A 22585-nucleotide genomic window follows, 5' to 3' on the forward strand; every position below is an offset into this window, starting at 1 on the left:
AGTATATTTGAAATCACTTTCTTAGTTACCTTTTTATCAAAGAAAAGCCAGCCATCTGCACAGCCTCCAACAGGTGCAGGCGTTGTGGGAGCAGCAGCTGAACGGACAGAACTCTTATCCCTTTCGCAGATGAATCTTGTCTCAGCACCACAGTTTATGTCATTCCATAAGCCTGAATAGAGAAGTTTTGTGTTGATCAGTAAGACTAAATCACTCCCAAATGAAAAATAATCAACAGCCGTTCAAGGATGCATTACAAATAAAGTCTTGACAGCAACTACTACTACTTTACTGGAAATAGAGCTTGCAGGTCAACACACTGCCCTTGATTGTTGTGGTATATATACCAATTATGCCAGTACACAATCTGAAGGCACATGGTACAACAACTTTTCTGAACTTAAGCTGGTCTCAGTCTGATCAATGTGCTTCAAAGGGAGGCTGTCCATGAACTCTATGTTGCATAAGTTCCATGGATAAATGTAAAAATAATGTAAATGTAAAAATAAAATACAGTGGTACCTCTGGTTACATACTTAATTCGTTCCGAAGGTCCATTCTTAACCAGAAACTGTTCTTAACCTGAAGCACCACTTTAGCTAATGGGGCCTCCCGCTGCTGCCATGCCACTGGAGCACAATTTCTGTTCTCATTCTGAAGCTAAGTTCTTAACCCGAGGTACTATTTCTGAGTTAGCGGAGTCTGTAACCTGAAGCGTATGTAACCTGAAGCATATGTAACCCAAGGTACCACTGTAAAATAAGCAGTTCTTCACAATTTGAACTACTTACAGTTCCAATGTTATTAAAAATAAGCAATCTTTAATGTATATATCTGTTTAGCATCTCTCCAAATCTCTTTGGAGTATACACTTGCTGATGTGATACAAATATAATGCCCATCCATAATCCATAATGTGGACATAGCCTCAAGTGTGCTTTAAAACGTTTAAATATCCTGTCATGTTAAGTACAATTGTTTCATTGTACATCGAAATTTAAAATAACTCTGTATAACTCTCTGTGTGTACTCCTAAAAGCATAGCATAGTATGGGAAGTTCCATTGAACTAAACAAGACCAGCAGAGTGCCTAAAAAGTTGATAATTAACTGAGAATGTATCTCTGCTAGCTCTGTCAGGTGTTTAACTTAGATCACATGAGGTATTCAATTACAAGGCACCATTTTGGGTCTTTGGTTCTCTGAAAGCAGCCGGAGAAAAAGACCTGCTAATGATTATTTCCAGATTATTTCCAGCCTCAGGCTAATGGAGTCGGTGTTTGGAGAGAAACTTTGTTTTTAGCTCTGAATAGAAGAAATTCATATCTCTAAGATTTAATACGTGTGCTGGGACCAGTGTGTAGTAGTTAACTATATATAAATTAATTTTTGTGCCACTATCAGGCACACACATTCTCAGATTTTTTTAAAAGAATGATAATATTTTATTCTACTTGCCTGTTCTATAATACATGATGACACAATTTTCCTCCTCGTTTGAAAAGTTGGGTTCATTGGGTGCCCAGGCTTCATAGGTAACCGGAGTTCCATTCAACCAGCTAGAGAAAATGATATGACAGTATTGGACAGAACAAAGTCATAGCTTTTTCATTTATACTGGTCATAGCTTTTTCATTTATACTGCATATTTTTACAATGGTTTTCAGGTTTTTTGGAGCTCCGTGGCCAAAGAACACCAAGCTAATAAAACGGTTTAGCTGTTGACCTTAGCGTTCTATCAGACAGCGCTGTCAGATTTTCTTTTTGAGGAAACAACATTAAATATATCCAGCAGTATTGCTGAAATAATGGAGCCAAAATGGCCAGAAAAAAATCATTATCTTTAAAGATTGAGATGCTATTAAAGCAGAGCAAATTGCCTGTTACTTTCCTTAATATCATTTTTTATCACCACGAGGTTATTTGGATTTTATGCCTGAGGCAAGCAAACTTTTTCTTTAAGATAATGCATAAGATAATATTAATAGATAACATTATCTCAATTATGAAGCTTAACAAAATTTGTGATTAAGCTATCCACTTCTTGTCAGTGATTATGAACCATAAACTGTCCATAGAAGAAAAGGCAATGGGGTGCACTGATTCAAATCAGGGCATTAAAAAAAACACCCAAGCATTAAATCAAGTGCCTAATTGATATGTCTTCAGGGGTGTCAACTTGAATAAGACATTGGGGGAGGGCAGGTAAGCCCTGCCTCATATAATACATTACATGATGTGGTGCGCACACAACATTTGAAGGCCATGCCCATCTACTTTTTTTGGGGGGGGGTCCCAGCTCCCTCAAATATTTTATTGTGGGGGCCAAAACCCCATGGCCCTTAGAAGATGTCTCCTATATACATCTGCATATATTTCCGAAGCAACGGTGATCAAAAGATCTAACTGGTTCTTCATTTACATAGAAAGTTTCCTCTTAATGCCCAGATGGAGGGGCAGCAGTGAGGGAGAAGTGAAGGTGGCTTGTGGCGGTGGTGGTGTGGTGGGGAGAAGTAAGGTTGGCCATGCCTTCTTTTTGCTCCTTAGTTGGCTGGAATGGAGGAAAGGATGGATGTTCCAGGTGTGGGAGAAAGTGACAACTATAAGCCAGGATTTGTTCTCAGTCTCTTCTAGTGGCATCATAAAGGGCAGCCATTGGGAGAGGGAGACTGTCTTTGCTTCAATATTCAGGGTGTGGCTGGGAGCAGAGCAAAATAGGAGCAAGAAATAAGGACACATCACATCCAAGCTATATACAACATCTAGGATTCAGGCAGATAGGGCAGTGCCTCTTCCTCGATGGATAAAGAAGGCATTTATTTATTTTACATGTATACAGCACACCCTGTGTTGTAGGCACAGAGAGATTTTACTTTCTTGGGCTCCATGATCACTGCAGATGGTGACAGCAGTCACGAAATTAAAAATCGCCTGCTCCTTGGGAGAAAGGCGATGGCAAACCTAGACAGCATCTTAAAAAGCAGAGACATCACTTTACCAAGAAAGGTCCATATGGTTAAAGTCGTGGTTTTCCCAGTAGTGATGTATGGAAGTGAGAACTGGACCATAAAGAAGGCTGACCGCCGAAGAATTGATGCTTTTGAACTATGGTGCTGGAGGAGACTCTTGAGAGTCCCATGGACTGCAAGAAGATCAAACCCATCCATTCTTAAGGAAATCAGCCCTGAGTGCTCACTGGAAGGACAGATTGTGAAGCTGAGGCTCCAATACTTTGGCCACCTCATGAGAAGAGAAGACTCCCTGGAAAAGACCCTGATGTTGGGAAAGATGGAGGGCACAAGGAGAAGGGGACAACAGAGGACGAGATGGTTGGACAGTGTTCTCGAAGCTACAAACATGCGTCTGACCAAACTGTGGGAGGCAGTGGAAGACGGGAGTGCCTGGCGTGCTCTGATCCATGGGGTCACAAAGAGTCGGACACGACTAAACGACTAAACAACAATACAGCACACCACCTTTTCCTCTGTGAAGCTCAAGATGGCATACATAGTTCTCCCTTCTCTGTTTTATCATGACAACAACCTAGTGAGATGCACTGGGCTGAGAAATAGTGACTGGCCCACTGAGCTTCATGGCTGAGAGGAGATTCAGCTCTGGCCTCCAAGCCCATAGTCCAGGCATAGGCAAACTCCGGCCCTCCAGATGTTTGGGACTACAATTTCCATCATCCCTGACCACTGGTCCTGTTAGCTAGGGATGATGGGAATTGTAGTCCCAAACATCTGGAGGGCTGGAGTTTGCCTATGCCTACCATAGTCCAACACTCCAACCATTGCACCATACCAGTTACAATAGTCCAACACTCCAACCATTGCACCATACCAATGCTGTGCCCTCAGAAGGCTTGGAGGAAATAGATGACCCTGGGGGTTCCTTTCCAACTCTACAATTCTACAATTCCATGATTCTAGAGCACAGTAAGTTTGTCATTGGGAAGGTGGTGCCTGAAGTGTTAATAAATTTGGGAGAGACAAAGGAGTTGTGGCAGCATAGTAAATTTTAAGAATGTATTTTTACATTGTTGTAACCTACCTGGGGACCTTATGGTGGAGGTATGCAATAAGTAAGTAAGTAAGTAAATCATAGAAGGTATATTTTGAGATCTGTTAGACCCAGTGTTGAGTCAGAGCAGAGAGGGGGGAAGGTTTAAAAAAGGTTAAGGACCCCTGGATGGTTAAGTCCAGTCAAAGGTGACTATGGGTGTGGCACTCATCTTGCTTTTCAGGCGAAGGGAGCCGGTGTTTGTCCACAGACAGCTTTCTGGGTCATGTGGCCAGCATGACTAAACCACTTCTGGTGTAATGGAACACAGTGATGAGTGGAAGAGTGCACAGAAACACTGTTTACCTTCTCACCTATTTATCTACTTGCACTAGCATGCTTTCGAACAGCTAGGTTGGCCGAAGTTTAGTCGTGAACACTGTCACGTGGATTTGAACCGCTGACCTTCCACTCGGCAAGTCCAAGAGGCTCAGTGGTTTAGACCACAGTGCTACCCACATCCCTTCTAGGCAAAGGAAGGTTATCCAGTGATGAAAATGACAACTGCTATTTTGGGCACAAGAACTAAAAATCTGATTTTCACTTTTTGTTTGTTTGTTTACTTGTGTTTACTTACCGGTAACTTTTTTCAAAATCCACAGTTAAACCAATATAATGGTCATAATGACTGCGATAAAGCTGATTCTACAACATACAAAGAAAAATGGGAAGTAAATGCAACAATAAAGTAATCACATATTCTCCAGGGCAAGATAATTCAGCTGTCCCATAGGAAGTGCAGAATCAGGCAAGACAGAAAGAGGTTTGTAATTACGAACATAGCATGTCCATGCTGTTTAAAAATAAAATTAAAGCTTTTCAATTAAAACAAATGAAAACCTGTCAGTTACAATGAGGGTAAGCACAGAAGAAAGTTAAAAAAAAATGTTTCAATTTTAGCTGGTTATTTGAAGATTTCTATTTTCTATATAACTCAGTAACATTGCACCCCACTCCACCAGCTTCCAGGCCATAATATAGCACGGTGTTTACCTGGTCTGTTGTTCATTTAGTGAATTTGTAATTCTTAGTGAAGACAAAGAAGAGGAAAAGTAACAAATGAAATAAAAGGAGAAAATAAAGAGGAAAGAACTAATAAATAATAATAATAATAATAATAATAATAATAATAATAATAGTTTTAAAATTTATATTCCGCCCATCTTGCTGGGTTTCCCTAGCCACTCTGGGAGGCTTACAACATATATAAAATCACAACAAAGCATCAAACATTGGAAAACAAAATATCCTATATGAGCCACAAACCAACCAACAAATCAATAGAAACCACCAGCAGCAATAATAAGCAGTTTACGTTATACCCAAATTAAAATAACCACCAACCAACCAAACATTTAACCAACTAGAAGAGGGAAGGGATAAGAAGGGGCTAGAAGAAGTTTTCATAATGGGTGAAGAGAAAGGTAGAAAGGGTGGTTGGGCAGGTGAAGACAGAAGGTGAAACTCTGAGTGATAAGCCCACCATGCTTTCATGAGAGGCCCCATAGAATCTACTGAGAAGTTTCTGCTCTTCCCAAACATTTGATAGCCTATTACCAGAACCATCAAGTTTCTTAGAAAATGATTTCTGCATGGCATTTTTAACTTTGGTGGAATTAAAACTACATGCTTAGTCACAAAAATAAATACTGAAACAACTATTTTTAGGCTTTGAAAGAACCCGGTGTGCTGGAAAGTAGTTCAACATAGCCACAGAAAATGCCAGGTCCAACAGGAATGGAAAATATAACTTCTTGTGAGACCTAACAAGAGGAGCATAATCAGAAACTGTTTGATGGGCACTGTACCTCACTTCCTGTTAAATTTCTTCTCATGTGGTTGGACGGATTGAGATAATTGCCAGCACAAGCAATGCCTGGAAAGTCTAGTACTAGATTTGGCATTTATCACACAACCTGGTCAGCCCATTCAGGAATCCTATTTCCATACCTGTGTGGACCCCTAATCACATGGAAACTATTATCAGCATATTGCTGTGGTCGTGAATCATGCCCGAATTGTAACAATTATTTGGGGGGTGGGGTGATGGTGAGTGGAATGTATGTAGATTTCTATTTGGCAAGTCTCACTTCCCCATCAGTGCCTTGTTTTACAATGGAAGCATATGACCACAAAGGCTCAAATTAGGTCTTTTAGGCTGCAATCTTCTACAGACTTATTTGAAAGTAAGACCCATTGAAGTCAAGAGACTTACTTCTCCACAGACATGAATAGGATTGCACTAATTGTCTCTGCAAGCTTCGGTGCAGAAGAAAATGTTCGTCAGGCAACAAAATGGCTATTATCAAACAATGTATCTGGCTCTTTTTAAAACCCAGCTATATTTGATTAAGAAAGCATATGTTCCATATATTTCTTACGTATTTCCACAAAAACTGTCTTTCAGTTTCACTTTCAATGACCACAAGATCTGCATGTTGCTTCTTGCAGAATGCCCATGCTCTTTCTGCAGATGAACTTGCATTGCTGAAATAGTACTCGCTCTCATTATACAAAATCCAGCCATTTTCAATTCTTGTAAATTTATATTCTGCAAAAGAAAGCATATTTTTATTTATTTGATTTAAAATATTTCTCAGCTACCTTTCATCAAAAGATTTTGAAGACGTGAATAAACATGTGAATAACATTAATTCACACAACAAGTGGTCCAGCTAAGCAACTTCAGTGATCTTAATGAGGACCCTCCTACTTTAGACAGATACATTATTTCAGTTTTGAAACTGATTTTCTTGGCCTTTTCAGTCTGGGTTTCGGACCAGATATGAAACAGAATCAGCCTTCATCCCCATGATGGGCGATCTTTTTGTGGAGAAGGGCAGTGGGGTTGTGACATCATCACTCTTGAACTTAATTCAGTGGGACTTAATTCTGGGTAGACATACATAGTACAGTCGTACCTTGGTTGCAGAATGGAATGTGTTCCGGGAGTCCATTCGGCTTCCGGAACCATTTGAAAACCAAGGCATGGCTTACGATTGGCTGCAGGAGCTTCCTTCAGCCAGTTGGAAGCTGGGGAAGCCGCACCGGACATTCGACTTCCAAAAATCATTGGAAAACCAGAACATTCACTTCCGTATTGCGATTGTTCGGGAGCCAAAACGTTCGGCAACTAAGCCTTTCGAATTCCAAGGTACGACTGTACTGAGATAACATCTCTCTTGCTCTCACTCACACTCAGTAGTTGCCTAGTACAACTAAACTTCAGGCAGGCAGGTGGTTTTTCTGAAGCTGGAGAACCACATTCTGCCAGTGTGTGTGCTAATTTGTGTGTATCAAGCTGTTAAATTGTGCACCGGCAGTGCACCCTGAAAAAAAAGTGGAGGGACAACCCTACATTCCAAAGCGGTACAATCTTCTTAGCCTAGCCAAAGAAAATGCAAAAATAATAAAGGGGCGGGGGAGGAGAAGGATAAACTCAAGTTATAAGAATATGATGTACAGCAGCTAAGGAGATCTGACACTCAGGAACATAGGGGGTGCCTAAGCCAAACCACTGGTCCTCCTAACTGAGTACTGTCAACACCACCAAGCTGTAATCTCCAGGGTTTCAGTCAGGGATGTCTCCCAGTCCTACCTGGAGATATGGAGGACCTGGGACCTCCCTCATGCAAATCAGTCCCTCCCCAATTATATGTAATCCAAGCAAGCAAGCCCAGGTTAGGAAGCAGCTGCCGCTGGCTCCTGACAGAATTTCCAATGGATGAGAAGAAACTGGTGGGGTGGCTCCTTTCTCACTTTCCCTGGGGCTACTTAAGCTTGTGTGACCTGAGGGAAGGCAGAATTGAACAAGCCCAAGCCAGGGAGCACCTGCATCTTTGGCAGAACCATCAATGGTCCAAGAGAGCTGATAATGCAGCCCCAGCCCCACTTTCCATGGTGCTGCTTAAAAGAGGCATGCATGACCCAAGGAAAGGTGGAATCACCCAACATACCAAAACCAACGACTGGATCTTTTTTCACTGTTACACCTGGAAAAAAAACAACATTAATTATAATGGACCCTAGTGTAATTTCTATTTTCTTACATCGTTTCATATTGCAAACAGGAGTACATAAAAATTAAAGTGTCATTTATAGCATATGACATTTCTGTAATTCTGACAGAATAATGCGACAGAACAATCAGTGGCTTCTGTATTCACAAAGAGTTTGATGCACTAGATCCCTCGTTCTCATCAAAATGGAACACAGGGGAATCCCCACTTACACTGGGGTTTTGTTCCTGGCTACCGTGTGCGTCGCTGGGATGAACATGAGTGGGGATTTCCCTGTTCTGCCCACACCTTGTACTGCTCCTGCCCCTTTTGGTGCCAAAAAGGGCACACATGTCAGCAGGAGCATGCATGCTCATCATGCGCAAGTGGGGAGACACCTGTACTTCATATCTCATAATATGAAAGCCAAGGATCTGAACTCTGCAACATTCTTAATGACGGCTGAATGTATTTCACATTATAATTTCCTCCTCTGAAAAGTTAGGCATGTAATAAACATGTTAAAATGCCAGGTTTCAGCAGAGCAGCAAAAAGCCTGTTCACTTTGCTTAATGAACTAGTGTTAGATTAAAAGGGTACCTTACCTCTCTTTATTTGGCAAACCCAATTCTTAAAATGTTCACACCAGTCAGACCTCTGCCACGAACTATAGACATACATGGCTCTGCATCCCGTGTCTTCATGGTAACGATCACTAAGATAAAAATTCCTTTCAGAGTCTACCTACAGTGGGAATAAAGATTTCTTACTCTTTCTAAAAAAAAAAAAAAGCTTTAGCGGTAATATACAGAAAAGGAGACAGACTTATGTTGCAGTCTTTGAAAGATTTGTACACGTGTGCATGTGCATATGTAGAGAGAGAGATGGGCTGTCATTTGTTTATTAATATTGTGTTGATCCTATAGGTTATTATAAAGAATCAGTTCTGGTCACTGTAAATTATCTAGATGACTGGCCCTGTGGCCCATGCCTTTGGCTTTCTAACTACAAGCGAGTTGAGGGAGGGGCCCCCACCCATTTTTCCTCTAATGCCATACCACTTCCTTTGTTACTGGGATGGCCAGTTACCTTACCAAGAAGCTAGCCTGGCTGTTCCAGGAATCTGAATCATTGCTTAGATTTTAACACTTGTTGGTTCCAGGAATGCAGCCTACCTGCCCACATACTCAAAACAACATAAACCAGGCAGTCAACGTGTGCTCTCCTGCTCCAGTATCCTTGTTTTTGAAATAAAAAATGTTCATTTAAACATATAAAAACAAATCTAATCCAACCAGACAAGCAGCAACTCTTCAGCACTGGTGAAAGAAGAGGGGGCGGTGGGAGCGCATTACCCCCAGCAGCGCGATCCTGGTGGGGTGCCCACCTGACCCGCGCTGGGCGCTGCACCCTGCAGGCGGCGCGCCACGGCCCCAGGATGCATGCCACGCTCCTCTGGGCAGTGCACCATGCTCCCGGGATGCGTGCCATGCCCCCAGGATGTCAGCCAGCCACGCCCCCATCTGCTCTCCACCCCCCATTGCTGGAGCATGAAGCTCCGCCACTGCTTTGTAGTAACTGCCGTAAGTGTTGAATCTAAAAATGAGATTACAAGCAAATCATGTTTATAAAAACTGAATTGGAAGACATCAAAAATCCCAACTATAAACGAATGGCAAACCAAACTATTTGATTATTTAGAACTGGCAAAAATGACACAGAAAATAAGAAATCAAAAAGACATAAAGTTTAATAAAGAATGGAATAAATTTATGACATATATGGAAACAGAGGTAAAAAATCTAAAAATCACAGTAGGTGTGACGTAACACTTGTGACGTAAAGAGTCTTTTGAGGAAAAGAAACTGCAGATAAAAAATCATATAATATATTCTGAAACCGAGATGAAGGGAAGTCAATTAATGTTGTGTGTTATTTAGTTATTTAGTTAATGTAAGTTAATTAGTTGGTGTTTTATGTTAGGAGATGTTTTTCTTTTTTTATTATTATTATTTCTTTTATTTATGTACTCCTTTTTTGTATGTATGTGTTATGTATGTTTATTTTTTCACTTGTTTTAATGTTGGATGTAGCAAAATGAATTAAAAATTTTTTAAAAAAAATAAAATCGAAAACACTGCTATGGGATCTGTCAATGTTCAGTTCGAGAGTAAGAGGTCATTTACTTACAGGAGATCCATCACTCCAAGTATATCCTTTATTGGGTGCCAACTCACTGAAACCAGTCCAATAATAACCATAATTTTTCCCAATTCTAAAATATATAACAATAAATATACAGAGATCAGAAAATTGCAAACAGAGTATGGATGTAGATACAGTTGGTGTTTTAAACTTCATGGTACAGACCACTCCCCATTTACACAAGGGATACATTCCAAGGCACCATACCTTTAAGTAAAACCATGTTATTGAACACCATTGAAAAAGCCTGTAAACACCCTCCAAAACCTCTGGGAACCTTTTTTTTAATAAAAATAGCGGACCACTGAACTCTGCCACAATTGCTCCCTCCAAACCTCCATTCTCAAACTCCAACTCTCTACTGGCCTCAAAGGTCAATGCAAAGGCTGCTGGGATTGCTCTTGGAAAAGCTAATGAGAATGCTGTGTGCTGTTTTTGTGTCATTTTTTGCAGTTTTTGCACTCTTTGGGGCTGTTTTTGTGCTTTGTCGTGCCACTTACGGGTTTGCAGCAATGCGTGCAAATGGGAAGTTGTCTGTATTGCAACTAGCTTGATATTCTTTAGAAAAATAGCATAAATGAATCTATCACCAGTTCATACATTTAATTTTTGGTACAGTATCAGATTTCTGGAGCGGGTGTACTGTTTGGAGCAGGAACTGTGTGTGTCTAACTTCTGCTCACATGGTCAATTCTTAAGCACACCTGGATTTCAAACTAAGTTATTGGTTCTGTATAGGTGACCACATTATAATCCAGGTGTCCCCAGTCCTCTGCGGCCCATGAGTTCATTTATACATTTGTTAAAACTTTCTCCCTTTGCTTCCCAGAAGCCTCCCTCAGAACAAAGCTAACTATGTGACAATGTAGTTCCTTCTAGGAAAATCGGTAGCTCTCAGCTGCTGGTCACTGGGATGAATGTTCAAGAAGTGGTGAGATAATATGAAATATGGGAGGAGCCAGCATCAGCTCTTACTTTTAGTAAAGCTTGGCAAAGTGGAGACTGAAAGCAGTGGCATAGCGTGAGTTGTTGGTGCCCGGGGTGGGCAAGCCACTGACGATGCCGGAGCACCCCAGCCAAGCAGAGCCATGCTGCTTGTCCACCCACATAACCATCACCCTACAAGTGAGCCTCGCTCTCACTGCCATCTTTTTTTCTTTCTTTTTCAAGCTAAATTTACAAATCCTTTATTTAAAAAAGAAAATAGGGACTTATGGGAAAGGCGATACTGCTGTCCAAACCATCTCCATCACCAAACAGCTTGAAAACCTGCATTTTAGCTTCATATTTACATGCTAAATTCTATCCTCATATTGTTCTGGACATGCACCCAACCCTATGCACATGGTTCATTTATGGAAACAGGAGGTGCTCTTGGAAAGTGTGGGGCAGTAGGAAAAGTTACCACCTCAACATATAGCAAGTTGTGTTTCCTTTACAATCGTACCTTGGTTTTTCAAACAGCTTAGTTCTCGAATGTTTTGGCTCCTGAATGCCGCAAACCCAGAAGTGACTGTTCCGGTTTGCAAACCATTTTAGGAAGCCAAACTTCTGACGGGGCTTCCGCAGCTTCTGACTGGCTGTAGGAGCTTCCTGCAGCCAATCAGAAGCCGCACTTTGGTTTCCGAACGTTGTGGAAGTTGAACAGACTTCCGGAATGGATTCCGTTCGACTTCCAAGGTACAACTGCATTGTAAGACAGTTACACACAAACTGCAGCTACAGAACCTGGGCAAAGAGAGAGGGGGGCATGAGGGAAGTGAGTGAGAGGCAGGCCATTTTAGTACATGCATTTCAGAGGAGAGAGGGGTTTGGGTTCGCACCTTGGTTCAGGAAGTGTCAGTTGGGAGGTTCACAAGAAAAAATGCAAATGTCTTCCCCAACCCTTTTTGATACTGAGACAAAGTGAAGGAAAAACCATTTAATGAAACTCACAATTCCTTTATAATAACATCTTTTTCGTTTTCACTGTGAATAGAAGCTAGGTCTCCTCCAATTGCTCTACAAAAATCTTGTGCTTCGAACCAAGATTTCCTGTTCTTTACTTCTTTGTAATAGGCCTAAATGCATATAAATACAATTGCATATTGGTAATAAACAAATCTTGCAAAATTCATTCACAGTGAGATTTGTGTGGTTTGCATGAACACCTATTTGGCATTTAATAATAGTGGCTAATGACCAAAATAGACATAGCATAATTGTACATGTTTTTAAAATGTACGAAAATAGCTTTGTGCAGGAGGCTCCCACTGATGCCAGTTTGAACTTTCCTCCCAACATTTTGTCCCTCCCACCAGCTGCCCTTCCTCCTGCCTTTGCACAAGGAACTCAAAGACTGGTGGTTCTTGAGAGAGCAAGTAACACAGGGAAGCACAAATCTCTTTGTGTTTCCATCTGAAAGTCCTGGATAAACTGCACAAGCACAGTCTTTCTTCTACAGAAGGTCAGAAGGTTGCTTCTTCTGCTCTAATGCCAGTTCTGGAAGTCCATTTTGATCTACTGCAAACCTACCAGAGATCTACCTTCCACCCTCCCCATCTATAAAACATTTAATAAGCAATTGAATATTGGCAGTTCAAATAAATCATGGAACCAAACCCCACTATAAAAAGAGTAACGATAAAAAACCTGCACTGAGCAGTAACACTGACATACTGAAATATGTATCCATCCTTGTTTTGAAACAAGCAAGAACTGGCACTGAAACTGACTCAAGAAATGGTATAAAGGTAAAGGTACCCTTGACCGTTAGGTCCAGTCGCAGACGACTCTGGGGTTGAGGCGCTCATCTCGCTCTATAGGCCGAGGGAGCCGGCGTTTGTCCGCAGACAGCTTCCGGGTCATGTGGCGAATCAGAGCAGTGCACAGAAACGCCGTTTACCTTCCTGCCAGAGCGGTACCTATTTATCTACTTGCACTTTAGCATGCTTTCGAACTGCTAGGTGGGCAGAAGCTGGGGCCCAACAATGGGAGCTCACCCCGTCGTGGGGATTCGAACCACTGACCTTCTGATTGGCAAGCCCTAGGCTCTGTGGTTTAGACCACAGCGCCACTTGTGTCATCAAGAAACAGTATACCTACCTTAAAACACACAGGTCTAGTACTGCTTGGATGCCATTCATTTGGACATGCAGGCAGAGGAGTTGGTTTGGGAGCAGGAGTTGTTGTCACACCATCTGCCCATCGTTTGCAAATGAAGGCTGCCTTCTCCTCACAGTTCACAACATCCCACAAGCCAGCTGCAGTCCCAGTTCTCATGGCAACACAGCCGGGTTGTTGCCCTTTTGGAAGTACAAGAAAAGTTCAGTTGAGCCTTGTTCTTCACAGATATTCAAAACAATTGGAGAAAGCCTTTGTGAAATACCATTCCTGATGGACTTCAGGCAATACCTACCAGGCATTCCTGAGTTCCAGTGGGTGAACAAAACACCGTCTCCATTTGTCCAGTTGAATGTCCCTGGTTGCTCTACATATGAAAGGCCGATCCAGAAATATTTTTCAGAATGAAGTCCAACTAGACTAGTCAGGAAGGCCTGTTCATATCTGTGGAGAAGAATATGTAATCAATTCTTTCGAATTATTTTAAATTTCCTATATTTCAAAACTAAATTGATGGCCTACCACAGGACAGTTCTCTTCCTGTTGAAGTACAGAGCCTAGCAGGATAATGGACAGGTCACAGTGGAGAAAGGGATGTGTCTAAACCAATAGATCCACTATCACTAAGCAATATACCTGCATGTTGCATCTATCTATACAATTCAGTCTACAGCAATTTTACAAGTGAAAAACAAAAAATACAAGTGCATCCAGGCAAATAACTGAAGCAGAAGAATCTCAGCCCAGGCTGCACATTAGGCGACTTGTGTAACATACATATAGGATTAGGGATTTTATAAGGAATTCTAGAAAACATTCACTCACTTGAGAAAGAAAAACACTGGATTTGAAAGTCTTCCCACCACACAAGGACAATACAGGCAGCAACCATTATAGGCACAGCCAATATGCGTGCGACTGTGCATGCATGCATCACGTTGAACCTGGAAGTGACCCAAACCCCATACAAAAATGGGCAGAACAGGGTGGGGGCAGAGGAGAATGAGGTGTTTGCAGGCTTTTTCAGTGGTGTTTCAAATATATGTAATTTCACTTAGACACACAGTGCCCCGTGTAAACTGGGAGTTGCATGTAATGAAATCAGTGACAAGGAGTGCAAGGTCCATGCAGTGCAGAAGTTTCAGGAAAGTGAGGCAAGCCACAGATTGCAAATCAAGTAGGAAATTCACAAGAAACATAGAGCAGCTAATTCAAGAAAGTAGCTTAGTCACAGGCTACAGGTCAAATCTTAATATTCATTATGTGACAAAGAAATATAGCAATTACACATTTCACTCACATAAAACACATATGGTTGTTAGTCCTGTTCACAATAGAGTAGACCCATTGAAATTAATGAGCACGGATAATTTATGTCCATCAGCAAGTTTAATGTGAGCAAACCTTAGCTGGAAACAACCCATAGTCACAAGAAAAGTAATCATTTCTCTTTCATGTCCAGCAAAGGGAAGAAGAATATGCCCTCCAAACAGTATATGCCCTCCAAACAGCAAGACCATTTAGTTTTGATACCTGTTTTCCACAGAAGTCAAAGATCCGTGATTTGCTGCACATGATGTCTTTGCTTCTGAAAATGTTGCAGATGTTTGTTCAATTAAGTAACAGTAGAAGCCATGCCTTCTCCAGCCCTGTTGACATAGAAGAACCAACAACCATATGTTACCACAATATTACCAGGATGGAGACATTGCGTTTATTTTAATGGTGCTGCTGAACATTTACTGAGATGAGAATCACATCCACCACTAGACATCATAGAACTTATACAGAGTTCTCCTATATGTTGCCAGGGACAATGATGTCATCACCCCTAACAGTGCACGAACTCGCAGTGCTTCTTTTTTATTGGATAGGTCAATGAATCAGAGACCTTCAGCATTGTTGCCAGTAATTTGCTACCCCAGCCCATATGACAATCTTTATTATTTTTTGCCCTTTTGGAAATTGCAGTAGTGTGAAACCAAAAAGTGAAAACAGAACAATCCTGATATATAACTAAGGGATAAAGTAGAAACTTTACATTTAAATACCTTAACAATGAAAGACTGATAAAGAGCCTTGAATGTACACATAGAGGCTCCAAGGCATATGCATAAGCTTCCCTTGTCCAATACTTTTCTCTGACTCAGGAAATGCTCCATGTATTCAATAGAGGATCTTCAAATGCACGCAGGGCGCTATCTGAATCGCAAAACGTTTTGTGTGGAATTCACTAGGGACAAATGTAAGGTTCTGCACTTAGGCAGAAAGAACCAGCTGCACCAATATAAGACAGGGGACACCTGGATTGTCAGTAGTACATGTGAAAAGCATCTAGGGGTCTTAGTAGACTACAAGCTTAACATGAGTCAACAATGTGATACAGCAAAAAGAATGAAAGAAAGAAAGAAAGAAAGAAAGAAAGAAAGAAAGAAAAGAAAAGAAATAAGCTAATGCTATTCTAGGTTGCATCAACAGAGGTATAGTGTCCAGATAAAAGGAATTTACAGCACTGCTCTATTCTGCCTTGGTCAGACCACACCTGGAATCCTGTGTCCAATTCTGGGCACCACAATTTGAGAAGCGTATTGGCCAGCTGGAATGTGTGCAGAGGAGGGTGACCAAGATGATCAAGGGTCTGGAAATCAAGCCTTATGAGGAATGGTTGAGGGAGCTGAGTATTTTTAGCCAGGGAAAGAGGAGATACGATAGCCATCCTCAAATATCTAAAGGGCTGTCACATGGAAGATGGGCAAGCTTGTTTTCTCCTGCTCTGGAGGGCAAGACTTGTATTCTGATTACAAGAATCAGTGGCGTAGCGTGGGGGGTGCAGGGGGGGCCAGCCGCACCGGGCGCAACATCTGGGGGTTAGGGCAAATCCACGGGTTAGGGGGCGCAAATCCACGGGTTAGGGGGCGCAAATCCACGGGTTAGGGGGCGCAAATTACTTGCCTTGCCCCGGGTGCTGACAACCCACGCTACGCCACTGACAAGAATGGAGATCAGGAAAAATGTCTGACAGTAAGAGCTGTTAGACAGTGGGCTCCCTTGAGAGATGGTGGACTATCCTTCATTGAAGGTTTTTAAGCAGAGGCTGGATGGCCATCTGTCATGGATGCTTTAGTTGAGATTCCTGCATTACAGGGAGTTGGCTAGATGACCCTTTGGGTCCCTTCCAACTGTACAATTCTATGATTCTATGACAACCCCAAAGAACACACACTTCCATAAGCACATGAGGGCTCAATTTGAAGTGTGGTTACTGGCTATAATCCAGACGTGAAGCTTCCTTGGTTCCAAGTAAATTTGATTAAGCTTAGCATTTGATACCTTGGAGACCAGCACAGATTTATAAGAATGTCTCTTCCTGTTATGGACAGTGGGAGGATGGTATAATGTGTAACTGCTGGAACTGCCCTCATGAGGAGCAGGGCCTTTGAAAAAGTTGCCCCAAGGCACTGCAAATTCCTCCCTGAGATCTGCATTTGCTTTTATTTATTTGCCTTCCAGAGGGTGTGCAAAACACATTTATTCTCTTTGGCCTTGGTTTTATACATTTTTAGCAGTGGTGCCGGACTCCCGAGTTTACTTTATTTTGCTTTATTTATCATTGTTTGCTACCTTAAGTACTAGCAGTGCAGCTAATAAATTGTTATTCTCAATAAATAAACAAATAAAAGAAAGAGAAATTTAAGTAACAGGAAACCCTCTAGGACAACAGTCTAGATCTTCCCATTGCTAGCAGTAAAAAATAAAAGAAGTGAGGAAAGCTAATGGTGTTGTAGTTGCTGAAGATGGGAGAATGCGATTGAGGAAGGGCAAGCAATTGGTATGTATGTGGGAGAGAGAAACTGTACAGCTCATCTCAAGGCTAGAGGTGCCTCTGCATCACTGGGCAACAAATCCTATAGACTAGACTTATAGAATAGAATATTAAGAATAGAAATGGATGGCATATATGCTTACTTCACTTTTTAAACTACGACGTGGTTGACTTTATACTTACTTTTTGGCAATTTGGATCAGCAATTTCAGGTTCTTCAGAAATAATTGCCAAAGGTGCTCTTTTACAGATGTAACCAAGTTCCTCTTCACAAAAATTATCTGCCCAGTATCCATTCTGTAGATAGGAAGGGGAAGAAATGCGTATCTCAATGAAGGAGGGTAGACTATCTTTACATTTTCTCGTTTTCTTGATGCAAAGTTTTCTATTGTTGCACAAGGGGGACAGCTGCACAAAACGCCCATTACATATGCACTGCTCTGAATTCTACAGCCTCTACAATAATGCATTTCTATACTGAGAAAAAAGAATAAGTTGTGAGACTGTGAGTGGTGGTGCAGATAACGAGCTAAAGTGGCACTCCACCCCCGGCCTAAACCAATAATACCAAGAAAAAAGGATTAGAGAGAGATTTATTTCAAGCCTGCTAACGATAAACAAAGTCAGGTTTCAGCCTGCAAAAAATTGGTAGCATTTGAAAATATATTTCTATCCCAATTGGAGAACTCAAGGTGAGGTGGCCTAATTCCCACCTTTGTAGACGTTTCAAATATAAAATTCAGATTTCTATTATCTTGTTTTTAAAAATGCGTTGTTTAGGTTTGTTTGCAGATCATGCATAATATTTTACTTTGCAAAATGTATTCTTTGATTTATTTTTACTAATTGTGTAATTTATTTTAATTTTTCTAATTATGGGAAGGTACTCTTAGTGATGCCCAGAAGCATCACCACCAGAGTGATGGCACAATCATATCTGCTAGAAGCTTCCTCTTTAAAAAAGAAAAAGAAAGAAGGCGAGATTCTCAAGAAGATCGTTTTTCATGTAGTGGTATGGAAACAGTGCTAATTATGACTAACAAAGGATGGGATGCAAATCACTGTCTCCTTACACCCCTAGTTCTCCTAGAATTGCAATGTATACAATTAGCTTTCAACAAGAGCAGCTGGCATGGTGGGGAGGGTCTTGTGGAGTCACCCAGCTTACACCAATTATGCTGCTTACCTGGACAGTACAAGGACAGTGTAGGAAAGTTTGGTGTGCACTAGCACAGCTGTGGGAGTGTCAGACTGGATTCAGTATATTTGTTTGGTCTTTCACACAAAGACGAATCCAAGGGAAATATATCTCTATTAGCATTCCTTATTTTTACCTCCCCATTCATGAATACGCAGTCATTTTGCACATCATTTATGTGTGTGGGTTTTCCTTTCTGCCACTTGGTGAGTCTCACTGTAGATCCATCACTCCATTCAAAATACATCTGAGTCTTCCGGTCATTCAGTCCTATCCATAGACTATCCTCCGGCTCTAAGAACACAAATTCATCACATTATTTACTCCCTGACTTTAGTTACAAAGAACTCGGGCGTGGAACAGGATCCTGTGCTATACAGCTCTGTGGGGTACAAATGGGGAATTAGCACCCAATTGGACACGTTAATGTCCCCTCAGTGGAGGGGAACCATTTTCAGCCAGAGATCCAGAATATCTTTCAAGGAGCATTGCCAGTTGTGGGTTGGGCCAAAAACACGAGTGGGTGGTGCAATGCTACATTTCAGTCACACATAACTTATGGGTTTTTGCACACCCATGTGCAGTGAGCCCCCCTGTGGAAGGTAGCGGCAAGTGATGGCAGGAGGAACAAAGATGCCACAACAACTTTGGGGGATTAAAAATTAGCCAGAACTTTATTGATTACAGATGTAGGTAGGCTTAGGCACTGGCTGTGTATTGGCTAGGAGAAGGCTGAAGTTAGGGCAGGGTCATGCCTGAGGTTAAGGGCCACCTCAAGATGTGGGTCAACTAAGGTGGCCTGCCCTGGGCTGCAATTGGAAGCCCAGCTGCTCCCCACTTGGCTTCAGGACAGAACTTTGATTCTGACCACTTTTCCAGGATACCCTGAGATATCGCACCTGCTTGTGGTCGGGGTGGTCCACCATGTCAGCCTGCACACAAAGACAGACTAAAGATTCCACCCAATACCTTATCTGCTGAAAGATGTGATGATTACTATTAGGAAGACAGAAACCCCAAACAGGCCAAAAAATTTTGCAGGTAAATTCCTTCCCAGTCCCTAATACAGCGACCATTTTGAACCACAGCAAAGTCTTCAAAACGAGGTGCCCAAGGAACAGTATATAGGGTTGGTGGGAAGGCTATTTTCTTCTGCTGACTGCGCTGACAGTCCAATGCTCAGCAGGCTTTTAATTTTCCAGAGGTGGACCAGAGTGAAGACTAGTACTCGGGTCTGCTGCTCAAACCACCCCTCCAGGGTCTTGATTGGCCCAGAATATTTAGAATTTTGACAGACAATCCCATCATCCCGCGCAGCTGGCTGAGGAGTATTCCAATGGCCAGCTGTGAGGGCAAAATGATCTTTTCTGCTCCTGGGGAGATGTGCTAGGACTGCAACTGCCACCCACCCTGAATTTTAGGTGAGTGACCCTTGCAGCCATACTGTCTTCTCCATCTAGGCAAGCAAGAGCCATTACCAGCAAAGCAAAAGCTCTTGTGGTGGATGTTGAACACATCCAGTGCATGTTGCCTACGGAGAGCCCCAAAAGCTAGACGGAGAGCCCAGGCCTAAATTCTCCCCCCCTCCCGGGCAAGCCAAAAAGTTTATTTTGGAGTGTCAGTCACATAATGCAGTATTACAGATGCAGTAGCATCTTCACTAACCTGGTACCCTCCAATGTTTTGGAATACGACTCCCATCATCCCTGCCCATTGGTTATGCTGAAATGTATAGGGTTTGTAGTTCAAAACATCAGGATGGAACCAGGCTGAGGAAGGCTGTAATAGTCAAATGTAATATCTCACATTTGACATTTTTGTGTCCCATATTCATCATCACAACAACAACAACAACAACAACAACAACAACAACAACAGACAATCCCTCCAAAATATTTTTAATCAGGGAAGGGGTCCCAATAACTTTCCATTCCAGCATGTGGCAACAACAAAACATAAGAAGAGCCTGCTGGTCCATCTAGTCCAGCATCCTGTTTTCACAGTGGCCAACAAGATGCCTCTGGGAAACCAGCAAGCAGGATTTGAGCACAAGAGCAAACTCTCCCCTCCTGTGGCTTCCAGCAACTGGTATTCAGAAGCATTGCTACCTCCAAGTGTGGAGGCAGAGAATAGCCATCATGGCTCGTAGCCATCAGTAGCCCTCTTTCCCACAAATTTGTTTAATCCTCTTTTAAAACCATCCAAGTTGGTGGCCATCACTGCCTCCTTTGGGAGTGAGTTCCATAAGTAACTCTGAGTGGCCTGAAGAAGTCCTTTCTTCTATCTGTCCTGAATCTTCAAAAACTCTCTTCCCCTTTATCTCACATATATCTTGGATACCAGGAGAACAGAACTTTCTGGATATGCTTACGGTAGCCTAGCTGAGAAATGATGAAGCTGTGTTCTTCAATGTTGTGTATACTTATTAAGTCTCCACCTTCCTTTCGACAGGATGATAGTGCCTGCGGCCACGTCTTGAGGTGTCTGTAAAGGCGGTAACAGTGGCCTTCATATGGAGCCCAGCCATCTGAACATTTAATAGGCTTTGACCAGCCTAAAAAGAGAAAAATCATATTTAAGATAGCATGACTGGATGGATTTGCTTAAAAAACAGCAACTGCAAGCTCAGGTACACTGAGCTCACTGCCTGGTGCCTTGCATACATGATTTTTTTTTAAAAAAAACAGCAACCAGGGCTATGTCCTTGGATCAAAACAGGCCACAACTTTATTGATTACAGATGTAAATGAATTTGGCTCAGGCATTGGGTGATTCTCTTTTCAGTCAGCTGGTCTGCTGACTGCTGGCGATGGGGTCAATTCTGAGATAGGAATGCCCTATGACTTACGCCAAATAGGAGCAACCCATCAGAATCGCCACCTAGGGGAGTGCTATGGTCCTCAACCCCCATCTGGGCTTATGAGCACCTCTCTTAAGATACCTTTAACAGGGTACCCCAATTTCCTGGAAGGCAAACCCAAAGAACAGCACCCCTTTTGATTAATTACTGTGGATCCTACCCAATGCCTTAACTGCTACGCAACCTGCTCTCTCTCACACATATACACACGGTCCTTAGAAATTATGCATTGTCAATTAATCCAATGACAGAATTTGGGACTGAGACAAACGTCATGTATGATGCAGAAGGGGACTTCACATAGCCCCTTTACTGGGGTCTACCAGACTTAACCCTGGCAACATGGGGCTCCCTCATCCCAGGAAAGTTGTTGAACAGGTCCTAGGTTTGCACCAGGTCATGAGAAAGCACTATCATTAGCTGTACTTCAAAGTCCTGCTCAGTGTTGAAAATAGCTGCACCCGCAGAGGGTGCACCACCACAAGTGGTCAAAGCTTCTGAGGAAGAGGCTTCTGGTAAGACCACTTCTGGTGGTGAGCCAAGTCTACAAGATCTGAGGTGGGACTGGGAAGTGGGGTTACTCTCCCCCTGTGAGGCATGTTTTATGAATTTGCACAGCTCAGCCGAGTGTAGTCAGTGGAAGTGGCAGGCCATCTGAGGAGTCCACCCTTTACTGCAGGAAATTGTGAAATTAAATCTGAAGACATCCTTCCACTTGCACAAGATCTTGAGCAAGCAGGAGCACAAGGAAATGTCATAGAACATATAAACTTTTATAGCATGGCATAAACTTGCAATCATATATTCTCAGCAGTCCTAGCAGATAGTTTCCTCAGAGGCAGGCTTTGGGAATATGGCACCCTGAGCGAGGACAAAAATTGGCATTCCCCAATATTTCTTATTTTCACATTCATTCATTCATTCCTTATTTACTTATTTATTTATTTTGTTCTCCCTTGGCTCAGTGCCCTGTGCGGAGGAATCGCCCACACCACCATCACGGTTCTTTGCACACAACTCACAGCTTTTCAATGACTTGACTGATAATAATTATATACCACATTCATAAGGATCACAAAGGTTTACACAAAAATGTAATAATCACAAAGTTAGGTGTAGGGGGAAGACTGTTTGAGCTTTGTACAGGAGTTCCAATATATTTCTTTCTTTTCTGTAATTCCCATCTTTTTTCACGATTGAATTCTAGATTATATCCATCCCATGGAAATCTACTCAGGCACTGCCATATGTGGTCCAGGTTCCTGTAACATATGCCTTTTTAGACCACGACTTACATCTTTACCGATAGATAACTTATTCTTGGCTACTGATAAAATA

At 42.0% G+C, this 22585-nt stretch overlaps 1 protein-coding gene across 1 annotated transcript in view; it reads right to left on the reverse strand.

Annotated features, from left to right (window-relative positions):
- LOC128398422 (macrophage mannose receptor 1-like) overlaps positions 1-22585 on the reverse strand; it is a 52663-nt gene that overhangs the window by 17809 nt on the left and 12269 nt on the right. Inside the window, exons 7-20 of the mRNA XM_053359474.1 lie at positions 20759-20941; positions 18524-18681; positions 17373-17486; positions 14900-15015; positions 13662-13810; positions 13349-13548; positions 12200-12324; positions 10246-10334; positions 8665-8799; positions 8018-8053; positions 6443-6612; positions 4639-4706; positions 1458-1558; positions 30-172 (exon numbers count right to left, since the gene is read on the reverse strand). Of these exons, the coding sequence (XP_053215449.1) occupies positions 30-172; positions 1458-1558; positions 4639-4706; positions 6443-6612; positions 8018-8053; positions 8665-8799; positions 10246-10334; positions 12200-12324; positions 13349-13548; positions 13662-13810; positions 14900-15015; positions 17373-17486; positions 18524-18681; positions 20759-20941 (1787 nt within the window). The remainder of the gene's footprint in view (positions 1-29; positions 173-1457; positions 1559-4638; positions 4707-6442; positions 6613-8017; positions 8054-8664; positions 8800-10245; positions 10335-12199; positions 12325-13348; positions 13549-13661; positions 13811-14899; positions 15016-17372; positions 17487-18523; positions 18682-20758; positions 20942-22585) is intronic.

The sequence above is a fragment of the Podarcis raffonei genome, chromosome 12, assembly GCF_027172205.1.
Source record: "Podarcis raffonei isolate rPodRaf1 chromosome 12, rPodRaf1.pri, whole genome shotgun sequence".
Taxonomy (NCBI): domain Eukaryota; kingdom Metazoa; phylum Chordata; class Lepidosauria; order Squamata; family Lacertidae; genus Podarcis; species Podarcis raffonei.